Source organism: Scatophagus argus, chromosome 20 (assembly GCF_020382885.2).
Source record: "Scatophagus argus isolate fScaArg1 chromosome 20, fScaArg1.pri, whole genome shotgun sequence".
Taxonomy (NCBI): Eukaryota; Metazoa; Chordata; class Actinopteri; family Scatophagidae; genus Scatophagus; species Scatophagus argus.
Genome location: NC_058512.1, coordinates 16261584 through 16288744, shown reverse-complemented (window position 1 = coordinate 16288744; position 27161 = coordinate 16261584). Strand labels below are relative to the sequence as shown.

Here is a 27161-nt window from a genome sequence, read left to right as displayed (position 1 = left end):
GAAAGTGAAGATCTGTGCAGAGACATCTCATAGAAAATCCAGCCAGTGTAAATAAAAAAACGACATAGAACTAAAACTAAAAGCAAGAGTGAAACTGACCTTCTCCATTGGATTCCATTCTGGATGCTGTATTGACAGTATCTCCAAACAAACAGTATCTGGGCATTTTCAAACCAACCACCCCGGCACAGACAGGACCTATAAAACACAAGCTAAATATAGTCACATTTCACAGCGGAAAAACAATCGTAGTTGGCATTCTTACAGCTGCTGTCATTATCACACAAGCACCACAGTAAAAAGGTTTTTAAATAGGATGACAGAGGTGTGAGTGAATTAAAACTGCGCTCGAAATGCTTTAAATTACTCTGACAATGCTGAGTACCAGCCTACGCACGCTGGTCCATTTCTATTGCATGTCAAGTATCTGAATAAGAACATAAACACAGCCGCTATGAGCCGATACAGACTAAATAGTGTGTCAGAAGCATGTTGTAAATTACCTCAGACTAAATGCTGCAGACAGATCAAGATAAAACCCTCTGAGTGTATGCCCAGTCAATGTCCTGGTATCCAGAGGTGGGAAGTTACTCACTCAGTGGTCAGTTTATTGTTAGATATGTCTAGCTAAATGTAATACAGGCTAATACAACAATAAATCATATTTTTATGAAGGTCGTATTGTTGAGTTTTGTTTTTTCAGAAGTCTTGATTTAACTTTATGGGTCCCTTTCACATTGGACAAAAAAACTCCACAAATATCCCCCACAATTATTGTTAGTTGGAAAGGGTACAATGTGTGTGCAGTAGTCACAGGTATTTATCAACTCCAGCTCTGATTGACTGCGATAAAAACACAACAGCCAGGTGGACATGCTAATTTTCAGCACTTTTCCAGCGTGATGCTATGACATGCGAGTACTCTGCTTGGTATTGTATAGCTAATCACCTATTGTCAAATTAACCGTCCCCTTACAGTGAATTTGTACTTGTCGCTCTTGTCAAATGGAGAAATAAACTAACATTATCAAGCCACCGTGTAACACACCGAGACAGACTGAGCTGAAAACTCTCTGCATCTGCAAGAAAGTAAATGATGGTGTTGGCTTGTCAGTGCTTTGGTCAAGGACACCTCTGCAGGACAGACAACAGTTAATATGAAGGACTGAATCTGGGACCCTGTGGTTGCAGGTCAAATTGCTGCAGACTCACACAGTGCCATATCAGACTGAGGGTTCAGACTCACCTGTGTGTATACCTATCCTGAGTCTCAGCTGGTCGTTGGGTCTATGTCGGATCTTGAACGTTTTGACCTGCTCCAACAATGCCAGTGACATCCCAGCGATCTCTCTGGCATGCAGTTTTCCATTCCGCACCGGCAAGCCTGACACCACCATGTATGCGTCGCCAATGGTCTCCACCTGAGGGACAAATCAGAAGAGATTTGCTCTTGTATTCCCAGGATTCCTATAGAGATCCTGAATGCATTAGTGGGTAGATAACAGTATTGAGACTGGTTTAGTTTCCTGATTTAGTTTGCATATTTTTATATAAAGTAAGAGACAAAACTGAAATTAAGATTAGAAGAATTATTTATTACGATTAAAAGAATTAGTAATCCCCACCAAGTCTTGAATTAAAATCGGTTACTGTAATTATTCACACTGACAATCCTGGCTTACCTTGTATACGTCAAAGTTATCGATGATGGCATCAAAACAGGTGTACAGATCATTGAGCAATGTGACGACCTGCAGAGAGAGACAGCAGAGTCATTAATTTATTAAATAAATATATGACTTCATTACCACAACAACACTGCAAGAAGGAAATAAGCACTGAAAATGTTTGGATCAAAGGGAGAATTTCCCACATTTCATGTGGATGTCCAATTAGAACTTTCTCAGCCAATATGACAAGCACTGCTTCACATGATGATCTACAACGCTGGTTGGATAACCTCCCCTCTCTCACATTATCTCTCTTTGTCTGTCCCTGGACAGTTGCCCACTGAGGCTTACTGAAAAAATAAAACATTTACAGGATCATTAATCAAATCCATAAAAAAACAAATTGCATTAAATTTACCAAAATATGGGGCATAATAACTTCAATGTAGCAGCATGCCAGAGGTTGGTTGTTTATTCAGTTTATTATTTAGTCAAATGTTCCTTTTTTTTATAACTGTATCTGAACCTAAAATTAAACCCAGCTGGCCCTTTTTCTACTCTACATATTGTGCTGTATTTCAAGAGTTAGCAGTGTTGAATGAGAACATTTTAACTATGATGGAACCAGGATCCAGGAACTTAAGTTCCTGGCATATGTGTTAACGTTATTCACTGCACATGACTGATCAGTGCAGGTAAATGAAACAAATCTATGCCCTTGAGTGACAATGATATTATTTCTAGGGAGTGGCATGTTTACAGTTAGGTTTTACTGGCTCCACATTATTGGATGAGATGTTATGTGATATTTCATAGTACCATATGAATTTCTGTCCTTGTCAAGAGGCACAATTGGTTGTTTCCAACAACTTGAAAAAAAACGTGAAGGTGATAAGATCAGGTGTTCATTCAGGGGGTGATCACACTCCAGCTGAAGGTGTCAGATTGTCCATCAACACTTCGGACCCTCTGCCTGGACGTGAGATTATGATAAATCAATTGGCTTTCAAGTGAGAGGGAGATACGTGGTGGCATAAGGTGACTCAGCTCTGCGTCAACACACTCTTCATCTAACAACTGTACTATTTTGAGTTGCAGCCCATGTGTGGGAAAACACACTGTGGGAACTATGAGACACACTGTAGGTAGAGACCTTATGCTGGTGAGCGCTTCTATGCATGAATAGAGGATTCAATGTGACCATGATCACGAACAGTGATTTTTAAATGCTTTCAGATAAGCTTGGTAGATTCTGAGCAAAGTCAAAAAAGGGTAACTTGTTACTTGAAGACAAAAGCAGCAAGTTGCAGAGTGGGAGTCAGTCATTGGAGGATTGCAGTGACATATCTTGTGTACCTGCAGCGGTGTGCTCTCTGCAGACATGGATGTGAAGCCCACAATGTCGCTGAAGTAAATGGTGACACTGTCGAATGCTTCAGCCTGCACCATCTCCCCTCGTTTTAGTTGCTCTGCTACTGAACTGCGTGCAGACAGAAAGAGGAAGAAGTGAGTCAGAATGTTCACACTAAACATTACGATACATTCGGAAAAATCTAGAAGCAAGGGAAGATGAGAGGCGACTGCTCAAATGACTTAAGGCTAAGGTCAAGCAAGCAGCAAGAGGCTGTAGTACAGGTGAGACAACGGTTGCTTAGTTGACATGACTTTGTTGGGTTTAACTAAAAATCCTTTGATTGCTCTTTCTAAAATACTATCTACAGAATGCCTGGCAGGTTCAATTATAACATGATGTCAATTTATCTTTGCTATTTCTGCTCATGTTAATTGTCTCCTCTCTAATCAAATAATACCAAAAACGCTGTGGCAGAAGTCAGCTACTGAGAAATGATATCTGTCCTCTGTCTCAGGCCCTACTCTGCCTGTGTGGATGGCTTTGAAGAAGAGAAGATTGTTCAGCAGGAAAAGAGGATAAATGGCTAACACAGATGGGATTTGCTACTGTGGTGTTATTCAAATGCCTAAACTCAGTATCAAGTCTGTTTGTCTTTAATGAGCAGTTTGCCTGTCAGCTCTGTCTCTCTCTCTCTGTTCTCTTTCATCAGTGAGATGGCACTGTGGGGAAATGTGTATCTCTTAATAAATTGCTGCGTTGGGTGGGATTTTGAGTCTTTAATTAATACAGAAATTTAACACAACTGATAAAGAGTCATAGAGTCATGCTGGTAAGATTCGCTCTATTTGCTTGGTTAATTGGAGTTTTAAACTCTTGGGTAGATGGACAAAAGTGTGAATGTGATGGTAATTTTTTCTTACTGTGGTAGAATTTGATAGAGGAGGTTTTCAGCTTTCCTTTTCTCCTCCAGGTAGGCTTGTGTTCGCTCCTCCACCAGGTTCTCCAGGTTATTGGCATACTGCTCCATCCTGGACAGCAGGTTGTTGAGAATACTGGTGCTGCCCTCTCTGTAGAAAACACAAACAGAGAAGAATTAGGTATCAAGTTATATCAACACAAACCACCAGTCAGTGAAGAGGCAGTGGTTTTGTCTATCATCCCTATCTATAATAATAATAATTCTGCAGTGAAATGAATTGCTGAGATCTAGGAATGCAGCAACTTCAGTACAAAGAAGTCAGAAGTCTCACTGAGCAGGAAACACAAGTAGTTGTTGTAGAAAATCTGCTCAGCCTGTCCTTTTTTTATTCTCTTTTATTCACATTTGTTTTCCATGTCAAGACCTGATGCTTAAATTATCCACAATGACCCACAATTTGACTGCCAACAGTCTGAGATTTAGGTGTATTATGTTAATAGCGGCTAATGTAGCATCAACTCATTAGCCTCAAACAGGGGAGCAGGCTAGAAAGTGGTTATCTGGGTTCACATGTTGTTCGTAAACTGTTTTGTGAATCACCTCTGTCAGTCAGATTTGGGGGACAAACAGCCCATATTCTTAAAATAAGTCTTTTAGACTTTCAAGTTGAAAACTACTGTTTATACTAAAAATTTCAAATTCTGTAAATGTCAGAAGTCCACAGATTGATCCCTGTGGAATACCTTGTGTCAACAAATTTAAAATCACTCAGACTATGATCCAGAGCTATAGAATTTAATGGGATTTCAAATGATTTATTGTAGAAGTATATGTAAAGTGTCCTAGAGCGTAGAAGAGTACTAAGAGAAGAGTAATGCTAACCATGACAAGTAAAGAGACATTTGCATGTGAAATTGGTGGAGTTCCACCACAGGAGAGCATTTTTGCAGTTTGAGAAATAGCCCCATCTCTTTCAACTTTAATAATTTAATGTTATAATTTCTGCATTGATTACCGAGGTTAAATGGTGTGCATGAGAGCAGTAAAAACCCAATCATTCAAAGGATTTGAGTAACTTTCTATCCACCTTGCAACTCTGTCTGTGCAGTGGTAAAACACATTCTGTGAAAGGTCCCTATTTACATCTCTGCTGCTATGAAATTGACATGTATTTTATAATTATATAATACATGTGTTGTATAATACGTGTATCTCAAGAGATTTCTACATTCATATGCTTACACACACACGTGTGCGCACACACACACAGGCTTGCATGTACATGAATTTACTCCAGCGAAGCAAGACGGTGAGTCATCCACACCATCGTGGCGGCTAAAAGCATCAATGTCTGGCATCCTGCCATGTTTCTTGTGGGTCACAGATCCTACACACACCCACATGTTGTTTAAGTTTAAAGAACAAAACATCAGAGGGAGACATGAAAGGCAGTGATGAGTATCAATGCACCAAATGCAATCACACAGGCCATGCACTGTTCACTGCACCAGAAATTTTCTCACCATTCATCCAAACTAATAGTAGTGGTGGAAGATGATAACTGGCTCTTCGGTTAGCGTGACGCTAAACGGATTAGAAGCAAGAAAATTCAGCATATGCATCCTATTCCCACACCTTATTCTTCCCAATGTGAGTGTGAAAAATATCTGTCAGCAGGTTCAGATAAATAATTTGTTTGTCTGATGACAGAAGGCCATGGACTGAGGAACAACTGCTTTATAATAACTGAATACTACCACCATCTGTCCATTTACAAGGCTCTTTTTATTTGAGATTTCCCATCATAAAGGTGCTTTCATACCGTGAGCGGTCACCAGCTATGAAACTGAGGTCAGGCGTAAGGAGAGAGGGGGCAGTTGCTTCTCGTGAGCTTGCTAGTAACACTTTATTTCCTATAATTTCCTAGAAGAGAACTGGAAAGGTTGATGCAATTTGGTGCTAAATTTAGGGAAAATGGAGACAGTCTTCGGCTGGTAAACTTCCAGTTAATTAATTCCGAGTAATTGCTGGCATAACCACAGGAGTCTTTTAGGCAGTGAACAGAGAAGTCTAAAGCTCCAAGGTTTCCAGTAGTACATGAGTATTTACTGGGATGTAAATAAAGAAATTAATGGAGAGGGAAATCTCTCTGGAGATCTCAACAACAGCTCTAAAGTCAACACAGTTAGCAAAACTGTCTCTGGGTTTTGACCCTATTTTCTCCTAAGGCTGTACCAATTTATTCTCTGGAAACTTCCAACAAAATTTAGACAACAACAAAATATAGTTGACAAACACATATTAAAACTGTGTGAAATGTGATGACATTTCACCTGGAGTTGACCCGACTGCAACCTGATAAATTTTCATCATGTTAAATAACTCGACTGTCATGAGTCAGGAGTCGATACAGGAAATCATAGCATAGTCATCAGCCAGTCAGCATGTTGTCTGTCACTCTGTATTTTGATTTCATCTGGATCCAGACACTCATTAAAAATTAAAAACATTCTCTACTATTTAAAACACAAATGTAGATGGCTGTGCAGTCTTGGCAGAGATAAGTGCTCTCTGAGTGCTTTTTGTTTATGTAGCTGCTAAACATGCTTCAGGAAGTTACGTTCTCCTCACATCTGTGGATTGAGTTGCTGGCTGTTTCAGAAATCAAACCCAATTAAGATTAAAATAACAAAATGTAACCCCCCCCCCCCCCCCCCCCCAAAAAAAAAAAAAAACAGAAGGAACATTTTCATGCTGAACAGAAAGTGAAACATTTTTTGCGCTATAAGCAGTGACGGCAAACAGTGAGACTTAATGTGTGCGGGGAGAGGTCGGCTATTCATGGCGAGCCAAGTGTCGACTCCCTGTGTGTGTTAGCCCGAAGTGTTTACTGCTGAACACCCCTCTTGTTACTGCGCCCTTCAAGCTCAAGCTCATACACACACACACACACACACACAACCAAAAATAACGGCCCATCCATCACGTCATGTCAACAACATACATTTACCTAATGAAAACAACCGGCGAACAGTGCATTAACGCGCAGGCCTCTGTGGCGAGAGGCTTCGTGCACATGAGGAGGCGCTTTGCGTGCGGCTGTCAAGAGCATCCTTGAGTTCTTCTGAGGATGTCAATCATGTAAGCTCTCTACTCAAAACCGCCGCAAATGGAAAGCTATACATCACTGTGCTCATCAGTACTCGCAGAGGAGAGGACAGGCTGGGAGGGAAAAACACTAAGCATACAGATCTGTTTATAGATTCCCCAAACCACCTGTTTTTAGACGGCTACTCCACCAAATCAGCACATTTACTTTAAACAGCTGTCAGGCTGATTATATCTTTAAAGGCTGATAGCTTTAGGATTTGAATACTTTACATGTCTGCAGAACATTTGTAAATTGTTATTGTATCTTAAAGCATTTGCCTGCAGTAACTGCTTTGCTTCTTCTTTGTTGGTGAGATAAATAATGGTCTGGTGTCCTCAAGTCAGCAGACAACAGCAACGTTTTATGCAAAAAAAATGACAGGTGATAGTGGTCTTCTTGTCACTTCTCTGCGTGGATATTGTTTATCCTTAACTACACACTACAGGATTACACAAAGACATACTTCAGTGTTAGATTTTATGTATTCCATGAACGCATCCCACTCTAGAATCTCTGAGTGACCTTGAACTCCTTTAAAATAATGATAATAATGTTGAATAAATAGTTAAAGTAGATATGAAAGACAGACTGGTGCATTAGTTGTTAAGGTGTATTTTGAGACTTGGACAATCTTTGACCACGCAAGCTGGACTTATTCTTAGGAGCTAACAGGCTACAGCTTGGCTAAACCTGCACACATAGCCGCAGTAGCTGATGTTGAGATAAAATGTGAAGACAACAGGAGAGCGGAGGCTGCCTGTGCTTTCCATACCAGTGGAAACTGGTAATGATGAGGACAACATCAAGTTGAAGGAAGCAGTCAGTTGGCTAGATTTGCATTAGCACATGTAGCCAAGCAAACCTCCTGTTCCCTGGGATTGCCACTCTCTGTTACAGTACTGAAAGACCATCACTATGATTACTTTGGCTACTGATTGCACGGCAGTAGTGTCCCATTCAGCAGTAAGACGAGGTAAACCTTGCCGCAGTCTTTAGGCATAACAAAGTGAATTGAAGAATGCAAACACAATTAACCATCAAGCATTCTATTAAAGCACAACATGGACCACTCATGTGTGACACATCTGTCCAGTGCTGACGAAAAGTTGAAAATCAGCTCTGGAAATCAATTCCTTCGCCAGAGGCACTTCACACACTGCAACACACACACAGAGTATAATTACATCTTAAGCTAAGCTAGATACCATACAACATGACCACATCAAAAGCAGCTTCCAAGTTGCCGTCCAGTGTAATGAACCATGAACTGTGTTTTGATCTCCATGTCACAACTCACAGGAGAGGACGTTCAACTGCTGCTGGCAGGCAGAACAAAACAACCTCTGGCAGCTAGAACCTGAATTCACTCAATGCCTAATCTCCTCAGCCCTCATTTTACCCTTTAATACCTTTGGAGCTAAAACAAACAATCTTATTCCACATCTTTTATGGAATCATATATGGCAATATATATATATATACATTACCCATAATGTATATATTACTTTATCCACTTGTTCCAACATTTTATTGTGGCTACAAGATGCTTTGACTAAGTTAAGCATTCAAACCCAAGATGCCAAGTTTATTACGGTTGCATTGTTACAGCAAATTGAAATTTTCCAGATGTTTTCATGCACATTTCCCTTTTGGAAACCTTTGAATGTTGACTAGAACTTCAAAGGCCTTGAAAACTCCTGTTCTCAACCAGCTTTTCAGTGTGAGTGATGGTGTGCTACATGAACACTGTATTTTCTGCCAATGGTAACTTGTTTTTTCTTTTGTTTCCCTCTTTGGTTTGAAGTGGACAGGGCTTAGTTGAACGAAAAGGTGATGTCAAGTGCTTCTGTGCACCAATCAGGATTTAGCGACATTTAAATCACAGAGCCACAAACCACCGCCACACAGTCCTCATGAAGCAGATTCACTGGAAGGTCACTGGAGAACTTTTTTAAACTTTGATTTCTGCTTATTTAGTCGTGAACATCATAGGGAATTACCTGGAACAACGATTAATCATACAAAGCGCTTTTGTATCGAGTGATCCATGCAGGAAAATAAAAATTGCAGACATTATGTTTTAATGATGACTGCCTTCTGTCATAATTACAAGAGTAATCATGGGCTAGCATTCTTCTAATTAAACCGGTAATAACTGATCGTTTCTCATAATTATGACATCCTCTTCTCCTTATTAGAAGATAAGCCTCCATTTTTTCTTTGGTGAATGCAATGAGCTTCAATAGTGCCCGTCTTAACTTGAATGTTTTCATCTTATGCTTAATACCACTTCTACCTTTATGCAATGGCCTTGGTTAAACTTCATTTACATGTAAACTATTGGTGAGTTGAATGACATACACCTACAGAATGAATATCTGTACATATAGACTACTTGTAGTATTTATATACATTTTCACATTGGCATTACCTACCAGACTGTCTTTCAAATCCAACATCTGCTATAAAGTGTTTATTTCCCCATGTGTGTGTGTTTTAGTGTCACTTTGTATCAGCAGGGGTGCTTTACAGTAACTCTCACTGACAGAGCTGCCCTACTCAAGGGAAACATGCACTCATCGCTTCCTGCGACAACATAAAACTCAGAACCAAAATATGCATATGAATGATTCATGGGATCATTGAAAACAATACCAGAAGCATGGACTCATACACTCCCCTTTTCTTAAACACACACACATGCACGCACACCAAACTCATGGATGGAAAGGCAGCAAAGAGCACTTCCTCTGCAGAGCTGCCTGTCAGGAATTATAAACGGCCTTTTATATAAAATTGTCTCGGTGATTTCCAGAACATGATTCTTCCTCCTGTTTGTCTTTTTGAATCTCTTTAATGTATCAACTTGCACGGCCATCAGAGGAACATCAGTTTCTCAACACGGCATTCACATGTTGAGCTTGGCAGGGAAGAAACTGATAGTCTGGGAAAGAACAGCCTCCGTCGATTTCAATTCGTCAAATTATCCGTACCCTGAAAACGAGGGTGGACGTTTAGAGAATGTTAATTTAATGAAGAGCTCATTCTGTCACGGTTAGCGTACCCAGATTACAAAACTTGTAGTATCCACCCCGTGCAGGTGCTTTGGCTTTGTCCATTGAGACATTTATCTTTGAGATTTCTGAGGTTGGTTTAGTGATTTGAGTGAACTCTATCAGAATGGGCAGTGAAGAGAAGCAAAGCGTGTGTCTCACTTGTTGAGTTTGGCCATGTAGATCTTGATGTGGCCGAAGTCTGGCCTCTCTGCGGGGTCCTCAGCCCAGCAGCCTTCCATCAGGATGGTCAGCTCCTCCGAGTGGCATTTGTTGTCTGTGGTCGGCCGAAAGTACGGCTTCTGACCGTTCCTCACCTTCTGTACAATCTCTGCAGCGGCGAGAGGACACAGAGTGTGTTCTTAAGAGGAAAATGTGTGTGGCCTTTTTTTTCTAGATTTGTGAGGTCTTGGTTTTGGGAAAGTATCTGAAAAGGTTGGAGTTAGGCAAGTAGTGTTTATGGCTATAGCTATTGTCATTTCACATTTCATTTTTCTTCAGTAGGACTTAATTCCCCATGCAACTGAACACCACTGTGTAAAACGTGTGTGCTAAGAGTGGACAAAATAAAAAAACAAACAAACAAAAAAAAAACACCTAACAATAGAGCAACCCCGCAGTTAACAAACCTCAAACCATCTCAGTGTTTGTAGTGACATTGTTATCCAATAAAATCCCCAGATCTGGTCATTGAGACTTTTCTCAGTCAAGCATCAAATCTATCAGGTTCCCATTTGAGAATGAACTCAAATTTTCTACATATACACAACTTCTTCAGGAGATTAATTGAGCTTGTACATAAGTAAATAGTCATTACAAGTCTCGTTATGCTGTTGCTGTGGTTTTAACGTCTCTGTCGGGGATTCAGTCTGATGTCTGAATTGCTGATTTTTACTGAAAATGCTACACTGAAAGACAGCTAACAGAATGAACTGCTATTTTCAGAAATACTGATATTCTTTTGCATCTCTGTTAATGTGCTATGTCTGCTGCAGGAGCCTGAATATATTCAGCATTGCTGATGTCTTTCTGATTTCTCCTTTGATTCATTAATCATATGAATGTTAAAGCTTGTAAGAGACATCCTTCCCAAAACCATTCCTCCACATCCTTTCCTCTCTGTTTTTAGTATCATCATTGAATTTTTTTTTGTCCAAAAAGTAATTTAAAGATGCTAATGCTATTTTAACTCACAAAATTACATGTACAGCTCTGGATCCAGCACATTCAGACACTAGAGAACAGGTGCTGGCTTTCACCGCTCTCAGGCTGTTAATGGATGAGAATCAGGCACTTGTACAATCAGCACCAAGCGTGACTATGAATACAGCGCTAATGAAAGTCATCACATGGAGGATGTGCCTTGGGAGAGTTTTACACATCCACTTTGGAAGTTGAACTCCCGATCTTGGATTGCTTTAGAAGTTCGAGTTTTTCCTGCTGTCACTAAGCAGAAGCAGCGGTGGAGGGAAAAGTAGAAGCTGGTGAAGAAACGGTCCAAACTTCCACACAGGTGCAGGAAGCTGAAGAGCCAAAGTGTAATCAGTGATTAAGTTCTGATTTTTAGTCTTAGTTAACTGGATAACATAACAATAAATTGTTTGAATTTTAAAGTGAGGGAAAGTTTTAGCAAACCAAATGATCTGTCAGGAGGGCTGCTGTCCAAGGATACCATTTTCACAAGAATCATGTCGTATTAGCCCTTTAGCTACTGTATCACGAGGTGTGTGTTTTGTCTTTTGTTGATGATTTCGGTTCAACCTAGCAGTATAACCTACCATTTTCAGCTTTGTTTCTTCTTGCTCTTTAAATGACTGATATTTAGTCTGCCATAAGTGAACCTTGTTTTTGTTGCACATTGCTGACATGAGGAGGACTTCCTTATGGCTGTTGGTGCTGTGGGCATCTCTTTTCAAAGTCACACATAATAGAAATTTCAAACCTACATGTAACAGCTGCTCAGGCTTCCTTCTGACATGCAAAACAAGGTCATCGGCACATTTATTTTTAGATTTTACTGTTTTTGTTTCAACCGATTTTACTGATACCATTCATTTACTTTTTCAATGCTTTGTTTGGGTCGTTTCTTAGGAGCGATGATATGTGTTGGTTTTTGCGACTCCACCTGCATTTGACACTTGGCCAACATGTGTTCTTTGTTTGTGTGCATAGCTGCAGGGCCATTATATAGCTGTGTGTCTGACCTTACAAAGGTCCACTTTGAAATGTCAGTAAAAAGCCAGTGAATGAAGTTCCTACGATGTGAATTTCTGTCTTTTCTGTCTTTGTCTTCAGAGATATTTCTCAGAGTTGTCGTTTTGTTTGTGTGACGCAAAACTTTCTCGTACTGATGTGTTTTACTTTCCTTTGTGTTCATGTCTTACATGTTAGTTTACTGCATGCTTGCTGATTTAAAAGATCCCGGCAACGTTCAGCTGAGGCCTGTAAAAGACAGTTGTGTTTACCTTTGGGGCTGAGGTCCATGCCTTCCACATAGAAAGGTCCATTCCTCAGGCCTATTTCCTGAAGTATGATGCCAAAACTGTACACATCACCCTTCTGAGTCCCCTGAGGAGGATGGCGATCATATATGAGCAGCTCAGGGGCCGTCCAAAGCTTCTCTGCAAAACCAAGACCAGTCAGAAATGCTCATAAAGTGTCTGGAATAGAAGAGGAGCTCACAGATGAACAAAAAGATTCAGTGCTGTCAGAGAATAAATGAAATTAACATACTTGCATAGAGTGCGTGCGAGTCATCGTTTTCGCAGGATGAGCGGAAGTTGGCCAAGCCGTAATCCGTGATTTTCAGAACGAAACGACTGTCCACCACGCAGTTAGACGATTTCAGGTTTCCATGGCAGCCAATGTAGCTGTTGTGGAGATAGTTCATTCCCTGGTGGTGAGGAGCATGAGATCAAGCATTAAGGGGTGTTCTCCTCTCTTTTCCTTTTTTTCCTCTACAGCAAATCGTACATGAAAACACACAAACCCAGACGTGGAAATAATATGCTTGGACAAGTAGATATGCACTAAAGTGGGACAGTGGGTACTGAACAGATTCATGTTCAATATTTAGTGGAAACGGTGAGTCAGTGCCTCTTCTCTGCTGAGTGCTGCTATCTGTGTGGAGACATTGAGCAGAAGCGCCTCGTCATGCATGCAGTTCAATATAGAACCCATCCAAGAGACTGCTCTCCTGACAAAAAGCCTCTTTGTTAGGACAGATCAAAGACAATCTCCCGCAGTAAGTCCTTGATTAGATTTGATGAGGCTGGAAAGAGATTTTAGTCAAGTTTATGATTATGTATCTGTCCTGCTTTACGCTGTGTAATAACAAGACTTACTGCAGTTTTATCCACTACTGAGCCAAAAATAAATTTTTGTGCATGTTGGTCCCTTGCTCTCTCTCTCTCTCTGCCTCACTACTCTTTCACTCTTTCACCCTCCCTGTGAAACCATGGCAACCGAGACCTTTTTTCCATGTCTCTAAGGCGCACAAAGCATCTAATATAATGCTGAAAAGTGACCTTTTCGACAGCACTTACATGCAAACATCATGTTAATCAATGCTTCAATCCTGCCTTTGATTTCTGGCTTTTTTGTTTACAGCGCTTTCAATCTGACTGCCTCGTACCTTCACTATGTCATTGATCAGCGAGTAGCGGAACATCCAGTCCAGGTTGATGCTCTCATTCTCCAAAATGTCCTGGAAAAACACAAAAATAAATCAAAAATAGAGCAGAAAACTTTTACAAGGACAAAGAAAATCTATTGCCTGTTTAATCTTTTAAACTTCCAAGAGCTTCTCAGCAGTCAAAGTTTATTTTGGGACTAAATACAGAACCATATTCAGTCCTAATAAAATATATATTTCTTCATGCTCAGGGTCACAAATGTTGCCCTGTTGGACATCAGTGAATAACCACACAGCTGGCCTGTTACTGGAATCTGTGTCCAGCTCTGACATCCAGCCACATCACATTGTTTGCAGCTGTCGGGAGTGAATTTCGCTTACAGCATAATTTATTTCTTATATAATACATAAAACAAGACAACTTGACTTGACTGTAAAACAAAGACAAAACATGTCAATGGTGAGCTCCCTGCAAACAGTATGTTTACTGTAGACTAAATATGGTGATTTTACTCAGTCCTGCAGAGCTCAGTGGGCAGAGCTCAGTACAAACACTGCCACGAATAGCAGTTTGACAAGGCTGTCCATGCTCAGACTGTTTACTCTCATGGCTTATGTTATTAATCTTCATCCAGTGATTTGTTAGGTTGTACATTAAACAATTTTATTTTTATTGCAATGGCAAAAAGTTCACAAATTCACATTTGGTATACAAGTGAAGGAAAAGGAAAAGTCTTTACTGAATTTTTAACATCTGCTAAAGTTGCTGTGTTTTTAGTCCAGATTTCACAGAGTTCAGTCAAATTTTGTAGAATGTTTAGTCATGAAAAAAGAGTTTTGTTTTTAGGTGTGGATGCAGGAATTAGTTCCATGAACTACTGCACTTGCTTGATATAAAAGAAACACAAACAGGACTGCAACACTGCAACAATAGTGTGATGCTGATTTTGCAGAGCAACAGCTTACGCAGAAGAGACGGAGAAAAAAAATAAAATTCAAAGTCCAGTCCAGAAATGTCAAGGTGATGGTGGCTCACTCAAACTGCCTACTGTGCACAGGTTGAACATGAAGATATAACATTGGAAGATGCTGATAGGCAGGCTTTTAAGCCTGTGTACAGCCAGGCTAACTGTTTCTCCTACACCCAGTCTTTCTAAGCTAACTAATGCACAGTCATGAGAATTATATCAATATTTTTATCTAACTCTCAGCAAGAAAGTGAGTGTCAATAGTGTCAAGTGTAAAACTATTCCTTTCCAAAAATTCTTTTCCTGTCATGTAAACAATTGCACAGCTTTGGCAGAGGTGCAGCTCTCTCAAAGTTTTTAGTTTGCTCACAAAATTTTGTCAAAGAAAGAATGATTTGATATTCATATGATTCATTTCAAAGATCCCCTTCAGGCATGCAGACAGGACATATAAAATACTAAATAATTTGTGCATGAATAATAACTTCAAATCCATAAAAATCCTTAAACTTACATACTTCTGTTCTTTCTCCCTGATTTTCATTTCAAAGGTTTAAACTGCTGGACGCAAGATGTCTCCTACTTTCTCCTGTATGTGACTTGGAGTTTACACATCACACAGAATTCTGCATTATTCTGCACACACATTTCTGAGCGGCAGAGGTAGTTAAAGTAGCAGAACTTTCACACTTAGACACTGATATGAAGTCATTTGTCATGCCTTCAGCATAGATGCATATATAATGTAGTAAATTAAAAGTATAGGAGCAGCAGACATTACCTGCAGGCTGCCTCTGGGACAGTACTCTGTTACGATGCAGATGTTGGGAGGGTCAATGCAGGCTCCGATGAACCTGGTTAGATGGTTGAACTGAATGTCTCTCATCTGAAAATAACCACACAAACACACTGCAACTGTGAGTGTAACTCTTTCCAAACATCACATTCCCAAACCCCGTGGAAACAGAGGACGAGGGAGAGGACTGACGGTTCATTTATATACAAAGTTTGGAGAATAACGCTGCCAGCAGTTCATCAAAATAGTCTATTTGTAGTCGGCTAGTTGGCACAGTGTCTTTTTTTACACGTCGAGACGCATTCCTGCTCAGGGCACCCAGTTGAAACATGTGCATAAATTGCCCTCGGAGGTTATGAATGAGCCTGTGTGCTAAGGATGATGAAAAAAAAAAAAAAGAGAGAGACGTTGAGGTGTTGAGAGGATGTACGAGTAGGAACATCAGAGCGGAGCAGGCAGAACGCTTAAGACTGCTCTACAAGGAAAATAACCACACACTGGTTTTACGATACAACACGCCTTCCAAAACATCAATCACTTTGAATATTAAAAGCATGAAAAAAGAGATGTTAGTGGTTAAGTGATTAAGAGGGAATTTGGAGAACATTTTCCTGCAGGTTCCTTTTATGAGAAAGTGTGAAAAAGCCCAGTCAGTTTCTTTTATAGAAACAAGCTACATGGTCGTCTTCCTCCTGCCTTCATTCCAGGTCGTGTGAGCGCTGACAGCAGCAGTGCAGGGGAAAAAAGAAAATCTTTCTGCAGCCAGAATGAAACTTCAAAAAACAGTGTTTTTTAATTTCAACAGTGTATTTTTCTGCTTTGAGCACAGTGAGTGACAGCCTCTCTCACACCAAAACCAGGGAGTGAGTTGCTCCTGTTTCACGGCTCCGGAGATGTTAGCCTACCCTTTGGCCTATATAATTTCCCCTGCTGCACTCTGGGGATGAGGGGGGAGGAGAACCACCAGGGGGGGTGGGAGGAGGAGGAGGAGGAGGAGGAGGAGGGCTGGAGGACAAGTGGTTAAGTTTCCACTGGCAGGCCTGTCTCTTCCCCCCATCTGGTTGGCTTTTTCATGAGCTGAGGTTTGACAGCCGATCAGGCCCCCGGGGCGTCTGAGAAGCTGCCAGCTCAGACAGCAGCCTCTCTCCCATGTGTGCCTGCTGACTGACCGAGAGGCCGCAGAGGCATCCCAAACTGCTCTCCTCCAGCAGGCTGCGACACACACAAAAGAAGGGCCGAAAATACAGAGCCGAGATAGAGAGTAAAGAGAGCTGAAGTGATGTTAAAGGTGAAGAAAAGGCCGAAAATCTCCCATTCCGTTCACAAACATACATGTCGTTTGTTCCCATGTGTTTCCATCACCAAATACACATAAATTCTGTGTAGTTTTTCCTCCTTCAGCTTACTTATCACACACTCATAAAGGCAAAGAGACCTTTTCATCAACAGCTGCAGTCTATGATGCTAAAGAGACAGTTTAAGGATGCTTACTCTTTAACGAGCCACATCCTGCAGTGGCACTGGTGAACACACTTAAAAGGAGCCATATACCACTTCTACAAGCAAAAACCACTAAAAAGTTAAAAATAAATCTCCACTGTCCTGCTGAGTATGTATTCTATGCCAACATGGTGAGATGCACACGCGCAAACAGGCGCAGTGATTGAACCTTGTATGAAGGTCTTTATGCTGTAGTGGAAGCACAATAATGTCAATGCTTGGTTGTTGAGATAGAGTTTTTTTCTGCAATTCACCCCCAAGGTCTCTGTGCATAGCTGTCTTTACTCAGAAACAACAGCACAAGCCGACAGTTTTTCAGAAGGATTTCATTGGCAAATGCAATTTTGGATTCCTCTTTCAGATAAAAAAAATGACTAAAAGTGGAACTGCAAGCAGAATAGAGACTGTATCACTACACACCCCAAAATACAAAAGTGTTGGATGGAACATTTTTAATAAAACACCAGAAGTGGAGATAAATTTTGTCCTGAGGGTCTCATTAGAGATAAGATCATGAGGCTGTTAAAAGGCAAATGGTTTGTCTTCAAGGGTGCAGAAGTGAGCTCAGCAAATTTAATTGCCTTCTTCCCATTAAATGCTGATATGAAACAGAAATTTCAACCTTATTGTGACACTAGGTGGAGAAAGGTGGAGCAGTGATCAAAAACACCAGAACTCCTCTGGGGAACAGGAAATACACACTTCAAGACCCCGTGGTCCTTGGTTACTGAAGTGTTTTGTTGCAGAGCAAAATGTTGGACTAACATCTGGTTAACTGGGCACGGCAAAAACAAAATGAAAACCCATATCATCACCTTTAAAGCTGATGCATTGAAATTAGCAAACAGTTACTTAGTTACTCATCCAGCAAACATGGTAATGTTATCCTTTGTTGTGTTGTGTTTGTATCCCATATTTACTCTCTTTTAGTTCTGTTTTGGCCTCCACCAACTCTAATAAAAGCATCTGGCTCTCCAGCTGCTAAATGCTTAACTACACTTCACCAGCGAGTCGCTAACGTCGTCTGTCTGCGGTTTGGAGCTGGCCAAGAAGTGTACAGTTGGCTTTTTTAGAGCATTTTCACTTAAGACAGCTTCCTGCTGTGGCTGGAAACAAAGCTTATGAGAGTGGTGAGCAGAACAGTGAAGCTGTGGGCCATTAAACCAAAGCAATGAACTGAAAGATGCTGAAATATTTTGTAGAGCTGAAACGGGACTGGAGATCCGGTAATTCCTTAAAATACAGCAATGTGAGTGAGCTCTGTTTGCATACAAGTATTCATGTGATTTGTTGTTAACATAAAAATGATGATTATTGTATCATAGTGTACCACCACTCAGCCTTCATTTTTGAAATTTTGTGCCCAGTGGCAGACAGAATCACATAGTAGAAACGAGGTTTATAAGAAACAAATCTAAATGCAGATGGTGTCACTGTTCTGTAGCCATTACAGTGTGTAATCACCTTAACTTCACATCTTCACATTAAATAAGCCAGTGTATTAGTAATATGTACTTTAGATTTTTAAGCTTCCTTGGTGCAAGTGGAAAATGTAGCCAGTTGAGTGTTAATAACAACAATATAATTACTTATTTTCAGAGAACTTTTTTTAATACAGTAACAAGACCAAGAGACCGAGAGAGAGAGAGAGAGAGAGAGAGAGAGAGAGAGAGAGAGAGACAATTGTACAGTGAAAAAAACAGATAAAAGGACAAAAAGTCCATGAAGGATAAGTTTAAAAGAGAAAAGTAGCAAGGTGGTTTATGAACGTGGACTGTGCCATGACAGCAAATGTGTGGTCATCCTCAATTACAAATCTAGACTTAGGAACTGTGAGAACTTTTTCTGCTGACATTCAGTGTGCATCCTCGTGTGATATGGGTTAAGGAGGTCAGAAACATAGCATGAAGCCCATTAGTTTAATTCCTAATGAAGAACTTTGAACTGTATTCCCTGAGAACTGTCACTAGAAACCAGTTAAGGGATGATAAATTTGGGATAATATGTTCCTTTCTCTCAGAATTAAAAACTTTGCAGCTGCATTTTGAGCCTTTTTGCAGATGATTTAATACCTTTTCACAAAGTGCTAAATATACTGGACATAAAATTAAAACATGGGAGATATCTCCCTTTTTTGCCACTTTTAAAACATACAAATGATTTGTCTAATTTCTATGTCTCTGCTCTGTGACATATTTCTCAAAGGGAAAAAAAATCTATCACAGGAGATTAAATGAACACTTACATGTTTAAGTTCCAGTAAAACCTGCCTGGTCAGCTCTATTCTCTTCTTGTTGACATGCTTGATGGCCACCAGGTTCCCCTGTGTGCAGCACAAGAAGACATCGAGCAATAAATCCACTGTGAGGGACAACAATGATGCAGAGTTCAACATATATATATATATAAAGAGCTGTGTATAACATAAAGACACAGAATGCTGTAACAAGGATGCATTTTGACGTAAATGAGACAGAAAGAAACAACAACACCAGCAGACAGATACTATGAAAAGTATCAACAAGGGCCATGAAAACAAGAGGAAATCAAGAGAACAGCATCTTGCAGTATAGCCTACAGCTATTTCAGTGGGCCGCAGAAGAAGAATTGTATCTGTCGCTTTGACATGTGAGGATCAGCAAACGAAAGAGGAGAGGTGAATATCTTAGAAAGTGACAGATTGGAGAAACTATGAAACACAGTTCATGTATGAGAGCTTTGATTTGTATTCAGAAATGAAACGAAACACATAGTACTGGAGCTGGTCATGGCTGTATGTTTGACAGCAGATCTGAGTGCTGAATAAAACAAACATTTCATATCAGAGGTTATTTGTAGGTTGCTGAAGCTCTTGCATCTCTCTCTGTTCCAGCTTTGGTGTCAGATTTAATCACCTCTGAATTTGAGAGGTGGATCAGTACCTCCAATGATCCATGAGACTTTCAAGCTGTACCATGACATCAGCATTTATATAAAACCTGCATCATGGAGCTAAGCACAAAGACAGCATTATTCACAGGGCTCCTGTTGTCACATTTCCTCACACCTCCTCCATCTTAAGCGGATAAATTAGCCACAGCAACAAGTTGACGGCCATGTCCAGACTGCGAGATGGGAGAGTGGAAACAAAGACATTAAAAAAAAAAATAAAATAAAATAAAAGAAGAAGAAGAAAATGGATGCATTCTGCAGCTCACATTAAAACTACCTAAATTCGCCCACACTCTCTCTTTCTCTCTCCTCTCCAGCTCTCCGGCTTTCTCTGCGAGTGTGCACATGTGTGGGTGGGAAAGGAGTGCGCAGGAGTTGAAAATGTCAGAACTCACTAAGCCTTACCTTAAAATAGCCCGTTTTTGCAAATAGCTGATATTTTCCATGGGCAGTTATCAAGGAGCCATAGCTGGAGCCTCTCTGAGAAGGTGGAAAAGAGTAGTGAGAAATAAAAAAATTCAGTCGGTAATGTACAGATTAAAGCAAAGAGGATGAAATTTTGGGACTGTGCTTCCAGTTCACTGTATCATAGCTTCCCATATGAGGTTGATCCACTGGAATTGTTAATTCTCTGTGCAACATCAAACTGCCTTTCTCTTATGTTTGAGAAAATAAAGTGTTTTCAGTTTTTATAACACCAACCCGAGTCCTTGGGCAAATGTCTGCAGTGCACAGAGAGTGAAGAAAAATCATGTGGGCGCACTGCATACAGACAGGCAGCACAGTCAACTACGCATTTGTATAGAATGCAAATACTGGGAGCACATAGCACACTGGAAAATACGTTGGTCTGGAAAATTACTGTGTTTTCCACACACATATTATCCCAGAAATTGGACCGAAAACCAGTAATGAAAAAGGTGTGTGCATGTGCTTTTCATGAATGTTTGCACGTGTGGGACGAAACACGACCCGAAGGAGATGCATTAGCCCTCAGACAACAGAACCTGATACTTGAAGAACGTGATGAGGTATTATATATGTGGGGCCAGACGAGGGCTTATTTTAACAATCATTTAATATGCGTCTGCCACCACAAACTCAGCCACCTTCAATAAACCAGTGGGAAAGCTTTCAGGAATGTGTAAACTAACAAAGGATTTGGACTCTCTCAGGACTGCAGATTTGCTTTTGTTTTTAAGACAGAACCCCAAACTGCATTTTAATACACTGTACACAGTGTGTAAACAGGGTGAAGCTCTGAACTTCAAACAAATCAACTGGCATTTTCAATTCCTGGTGGGTCCAATTTTTACAGCGGAGGCATCTTGACACTGATAATCAGTTGTGTATGAATGAAACCCTGCAGACCAAGTGTTGAGTCTTTCCCACTGGCAGACATGGCAACGTAACCTGCCAGAAGAACAACAACACACACTGGAGACTCTGCCAGCAACACTGACGGAATAAGAGACAATATAAACTCAGAGTTATGAAGAAATGTTCAGGGCTGCCAGCCTCAGTATGAGATCATGTGGGTGTAGCATTTAGTTTTTAATCCTCAGAAGCCAAGAAGCACTTTTTTTACACCTCACCTGCACATTTTTATCATATTTTGTCTGACTTGCAACAGCATTGTTTGAGAAGATCACCTACTTGTGAAAGTGTGAGCCGACTGCCAGCTCGTTTGTGGTATTTATTGGGGCTCTCGAACTGAAGGTCCTCCCAGCGAATCCTCCACAGCATTCCAGCCAGCTCTTTCTCCAGCTTCAGTTTCCTGCAATAAGGAGGAACCAGGTGGTGAAATCAACAGGGACAGCAGCACAAAGAACAGACGAACAATCTCACGTAAAGTGAATCGGGGTTGCTGCAGAAGCGTGAGCGGGCTGATGTCTTCACCGCAAAATTGAGACTTCCAGGGTTTGAATTTCAGCTTTCTGAAACCCTTCAGAGGCGAGGTGGTCTGTTGTCTCACGGTTTTGTTTTTAGAAATCAGTGTAGGATATTAAAACAAATAGGATTTAATCTGCCAAGTCACCTCGAACAAAGACTTAATTGCTTGGTTTGTGCAGTTATGTTTGATCTCCATCTGTTTGCTATTTCCTGAGATAGCGGTCTCAGATCTGACTGCAATGTGCTGCAGGCCCAGAGTTTGCATGTAGTGATGAGTGTGTGTCGATGCATGCAGGCTTTTGCATTTTAATAGATTTTAACTTAACAGGTCTATATTCTCTACGTGGTGAACTTTGACTGAAATTGGAAAACCTCTATTTTAGGTGGGGTTTTTTACAGTTATAGACAAAGGGCTCCTTCTTTCAAACACATGCTGTAACAAGCAACAACATTATGTGACAAATACCAGAAACAGAAACAGATTTTGAATCCTTTGAATTCCTTCTGTTTTAAATGAAGGTACATGATGGAGACTTGTTCTGATGACTCATCTGTATTTTCTTCTTTGAAAAACAATGATATCCAGGATGAAGATTAGAGTTCACTTCGGTTCTTACTCCCACACTGTTTTACAAACTAACTGAGAGAGGACTCATATGTTTTAACCATGTCTTAGTATTAACAAGGGTACAAAAATAACTCCCAGCTCAAAAACTGTAAAGCATTACGGTTCCTCAAAATTGAAATTGTGAATGTAGCCAGATCAGTAAAACACGTATCAAGAGTTAAAAGCTTAAATGTCTTTTACGGGAGTTTCAGAGTAAACCCAACTATAGGACACAAAATGCTATCAATACTAACATCCTCCATTCGATGCTTTTATAAGATTTAGTTTTACTGTTCAGTGTACTATATCCCTCAACTCACACAATACACATCACCAGAACCAACAAGGCTGTCAGGCTGCACACATGTTGCACTGATTTAGTCGTCCAGATGTCATCATATTCATTTGAGATTTCAGGCCCAGTGGAGGACATAACTGCGTAATGAAAAAGTAAAACACTTTTGTTGGCTGTTTAATAAAGGAAATGTATTGTTTTATTTTAATTTATTTTTTATGTTGTTTTGTTTTGTTATGTCATGTTATGTTATGTTAATGTTATTATAGGATGAGACTGAACGATAATAATAATAATAACAGTAATAATTACATTATTACATTAGATTGAGTCATGTTATGTTGGGTCATTTGAGTTTCTTAAGGTTAGGACAGGTTTTGTTATGTTATTTTAGATCCTAAGCAGATTAATTAATATGGCCATTTTCATGTCTCTTATATTTTTGACATGTTTTCAGTGTTATTTTTAAACATCAGTCTGACTGGCAAACCCCGAGCACCACAGAAGGAGTGAGGCATTCCAGCAAATCAACACATCTGGAGTAAATCTCACAGGGGCTGCTGTTTCTTGACACTTCATGACTGGCACCAAAAACACTATCAAAAATAAAACTTAGTCCAGAGCTGAGGTTTTGCTGTTGTTTGGGACAGAGGAGGAAATTCATTTTTCAGTTTGAAACACTTAGAAATGAAAAACAAGCAGGGCCATGAGTACAATCTAGCTCAATGTAAAAGGTGTAAAATACTTCCAGATGGTTGAGGGAAATTATTGCAACGTTTGCATATCGCCATGTTTTAGCCTTTCCCCAAACCATCCAAGTTGGCCTCAAAAGTGGCTCCTTTCTTTCTATTGTAACCTCTTTTTCACCAGGACAAATTATTTAGGTGAAGAATGCAGATTCTGGTGGTTTTGATGCTTGTTTGTGTCTACTAATACTACAGGTCTTGCCTATCTGCAAGCATTTTGAGGGCAGGAAACACCATTAAACCACCGGTGCCCTCCAGCCCCATTCCTGGCCAGCAAAAAAAAAAAAAAGGTTTTTTTCTATTTAAGGAGCCTCGTTTAGAGACCTCTGGCAGCCAGAAGGGCAAAGTGTGGGGCTCCACACTGGGCCTATTGTTTCATAAGTCCCATATGTGAATACCTCTGCTGGACCAGCCCCTCCATTAAAACAACAGAGCCACTGCTGCTCTGCTTAACATCTCTTCACACTGCTGCTGCACACCAGATTCCAAGATCAACTGAGAGCCACCAACCACCAGGTTAAATCTACCCAGTGCTGCAGTGCAATATTTAACAGTTGTTCCATGACACATGGAAATTCGTGAGCATTATTTTATTTTGACAAAGTTGCACATGCACATTGCAAAACATTTATCTTAATAAGTCTTTTGACAAATCGCTCATCTGTTTTCTAGTCCTAAAATGTTATTAAAGATAAGTGAACCACTTGTTTTTCATTGAAATCGTCTGGTTTCAACAATACAGTCATCTGCCTTACTTCAGGTACAGACACACTTGAAACAAGAATTCCCCAGGAAATCTTTTTCATAAGAAAAATGAGGTTGAATAACATATTAAGACATTTACATGTCTTGTTGCAGCACATATGTTTTATCACAAAACAATACAATGGAAACAATTTAATACACAGGTTGCCTTTTATTAAATTCCGTATTCACCAAATTTTACCACTGTGTACATTTTACACAGGCAATAGATGCAATTCACATCAAAGGAGCAACCTACAACCCAAACTACCCAACCAGCCACCAATTTCTTGTACAAAATCCACCAATAATTTCACAATACTGAGTGTCCTCAGTTTATTGCATACTCACTTGGATTTTTTTTTTTTTAACTTTTCTGCCCTGTGAATTAGATTGACATCTGAAATTTCCCATTACCCAAGCAATTACAAATATATATATATATATATATATATATATAAAATATAGTATAAAATCTTTACTTTTATGTATTAAAAACACACAAGTAGCAGCAAATGTATATATAATGGACAGAAATGGTCATATATTTTCTTTATTATTCTCTATTAAAATTAATTAAAATAAATATTAAGTCTTATAAATTGCAACCCGCTATGCATATCAAGCAACACCAAGGCTGAGAAATTCTGTTATCAGCTTTTTGATTTGACAGTAACTACTAACAGTGACTAAACTCTAAAGTGTTTTAAACATTTTAGTGGTGTTTTTGAAGGTCAAGTAGTGAACATGGAGGCCTCTCAGCAGCTCAATGATCAGCTGTGTGCTGTCCGTCTGTCTGTCTATCAGCATAGCTCTGTTGGCGTCTGCAAAAACAGGAAGTGATGTGTTAGCCTTTGCCACCAAACAGAAGTGTCACCCAAAAACACTGAAGTTCTGCTGATGATTGGGCCTTTTACTTGAACAGGCGGTTCACATTCACAGATTCATGGCCTTGGCGCACATGAAGTTAAATCAAAATCCAACAAAGAAAACATGTTTAATAGCTTTCCATTTATAAAACTGTCTTTATTAAATTGATGAATCTAAATATAGTTGGGGCAGAGTGCAAAACTGTGGGTCAGGACCAAAAATGCATCAGAGTTTTCCTGTTGGATTCCCAGAACAGAAATAGATAATTGTGTCCATAAATCTCCAACTGTTACATTTGGATCCTGGATTTTTTATAAAAAAAAAACAAAGAACTTGAAGGAAAAAAGGAAGAAATTTTTCACAGAACTTACTGGCCAGGAGTCCAGGAAAACTAGCTGGCTAGTTAGGAAATCCATGCTGTGTTTGCTGATCAGTGAGCTGAAAAAAGAGAGAAGAAGATGTAAATGTTTACAGAATTAAGTGCACACTCTGCGTCTAATTATCTGGTACTTGGTATTTGATATCGAACATGATCAACTGAGATGCAGGTTCAGTGGATTTACCTCAAGGGGATAGCTGCTCCTCCATCTTTCTTCTACCATTCGTCTGATTAAAATCCATTCTGACAGGCTGGTGATTAACACTTGTTTGTGTTAGTCAGTATTAGAGAAGCGATCAGATTACCGGTGTGAGTTACTTGGAACTTTGAAACAACATCTAAATCGGCTCGTTCTTGCAGAAAAAACGTTTTGCTTACGAGTTGTGAACACAATTCACGACGCCTTTGAGTACGTGATGAAAAAAGGAAAAAGATTTCATTACATTACATGCAAATATTACCCATGGCATCACCCAGAATTTAGCAATCCTCCCAGTAGCTTCATTGCTAAGGGCATGCATGATTAACTCCTTGTGTAATTAAAGGAGGCGCAATCTAACACTCAGAATGATTTCCATATGTGATTGTGCCACTTGGGACACTATAACAATTTCATTTGTTTTTACAGCTGAATGCAGAGCATAAACTTATAACCATTAGAAATGTGGCAAGTATTTTATCACAAAGACACACAACTGCACAGCAGCAGCCATTAACACTAACGTATTTAAACACCCAGTTACATAAAGTAAATTGCATCTATTTTTAACTAAACTATCTGGATCACACATGTAGTGCCCACATAGTCGATTTAAGATGTTAGTATGAAATAGCTGAAAAAGATTTTGGAACACTGCAAAGTGCTACAGCGAGTTACTTTTGTCTGCTGTTGAGTCCTACATTTTTTTGAAGCAAGTAAAAAAAAACAAAACAAACAAAAAAAAAAAACACATGACAGAGATTTTTAACCCGATCTGAATATAACTCCATTTGTTTTTGTAGCATACAGTCATACCAAGGATTTTACACATACTGAGGTCCTGAGTGCAAAGTCTCCAGAAGCCCCCGACTCACACAACAAAATGTTTGACTACACACCAGCAAACATGTAGTGGTGAATTTTCTTTTGCATTATAATTTTGTCTCACTCAATGATGGTCTAGACTTGCCTAAAGTTTCGAGAAAAGCATGTATATTTTTGTAATTGTAGAATGTACACATTGTTTTTATTATTACTTGTCTCACAGAGCTTTACAGTTTTTACAGCACATGACACCAAAATGACACCTGAGTCTGCATTTTGAAACAGATGATTTTGAAAATAAATAAATAAAATAAACTACCATATTTATTTTTTAAGATTTGTTTTAAGACTCATGGCAAAACTGACTTCAAGAGATTGAGATTTTTTCTCTGTAAACGTTTACTCAATCGGATTTTGCAGTGAAAAGAGATACAGCCAGTATTTTTTGTTTGTTTGTTTGTTTCCTTTAAAAGCATTTTAAAAGCCAAAAGATTGATGACAGCCTACAAACAGGCATTCTTGTGAGAAAAGCAGTAAAATGACCAGGACTGATATTTTTCACCTGACATCAGCAGTGTGTGAATTATTAAAATAGGTGACATTGAAGCTTTAATCCAGCACAAAGAA

The 27161-nt window shown here is 39.7% G+C and overlaps 1 protein-coding gene across 1 annotated transcript in view; it reads right to left on the bottom strand.

The window, feature by feature from the left end:
• The window catches only part of npr2 (natriuretic peptide receptor 2), a 50711-nt gene that overhangs the window by 3039 nt on the left and 20511 nt on the right, over window positions 1-27161 (bottom strand). Inside the window, exons 8-20 of the mRNA XM_046374779.1 lie at window positions 21633-21753; window positions 20382-20456; window positions 19291-19368; window positions 15531-15635; window positions 13782-13853; window positions 12881-13040; window positions 12613-12768; window positions 10310-10478; window positions 3945-4091; window positions 3027-3150; window positions 1683-1751; window positions 1247-1421; window positions 100-198 (exon numbers count right to left, since the gene is read on the bottom strand). Of these exons, the coding sequence (XP_046230735.1) occupies window positions 100-198; window positions 1247-1421; window positions 1683-1751; window positions 3027-3150; window positions 3945-4091; window positions 10310-10478; window positions 12613-12768; window positions 12881-13040; window positions 13782-13853; window positions 15531-15635; window positions 19291-19368; window positions 20382-20456; window positions 21633-21753 (1550 nt within the window). The remainder of the gene's footprint in view (window positions 1-99; window positions 199-1246; window positions 1422-1682; window positions 1752-3026; window positions 3151-3944; window positions 4092-10309; window positions 10479-12612; window positions 12769-12880; window positions 13041-13781; window positions 13854-15530; window positions 15636-19290; window positions 19369-20381; window positions 20457-21632; window positions 21754-27161) is intronic.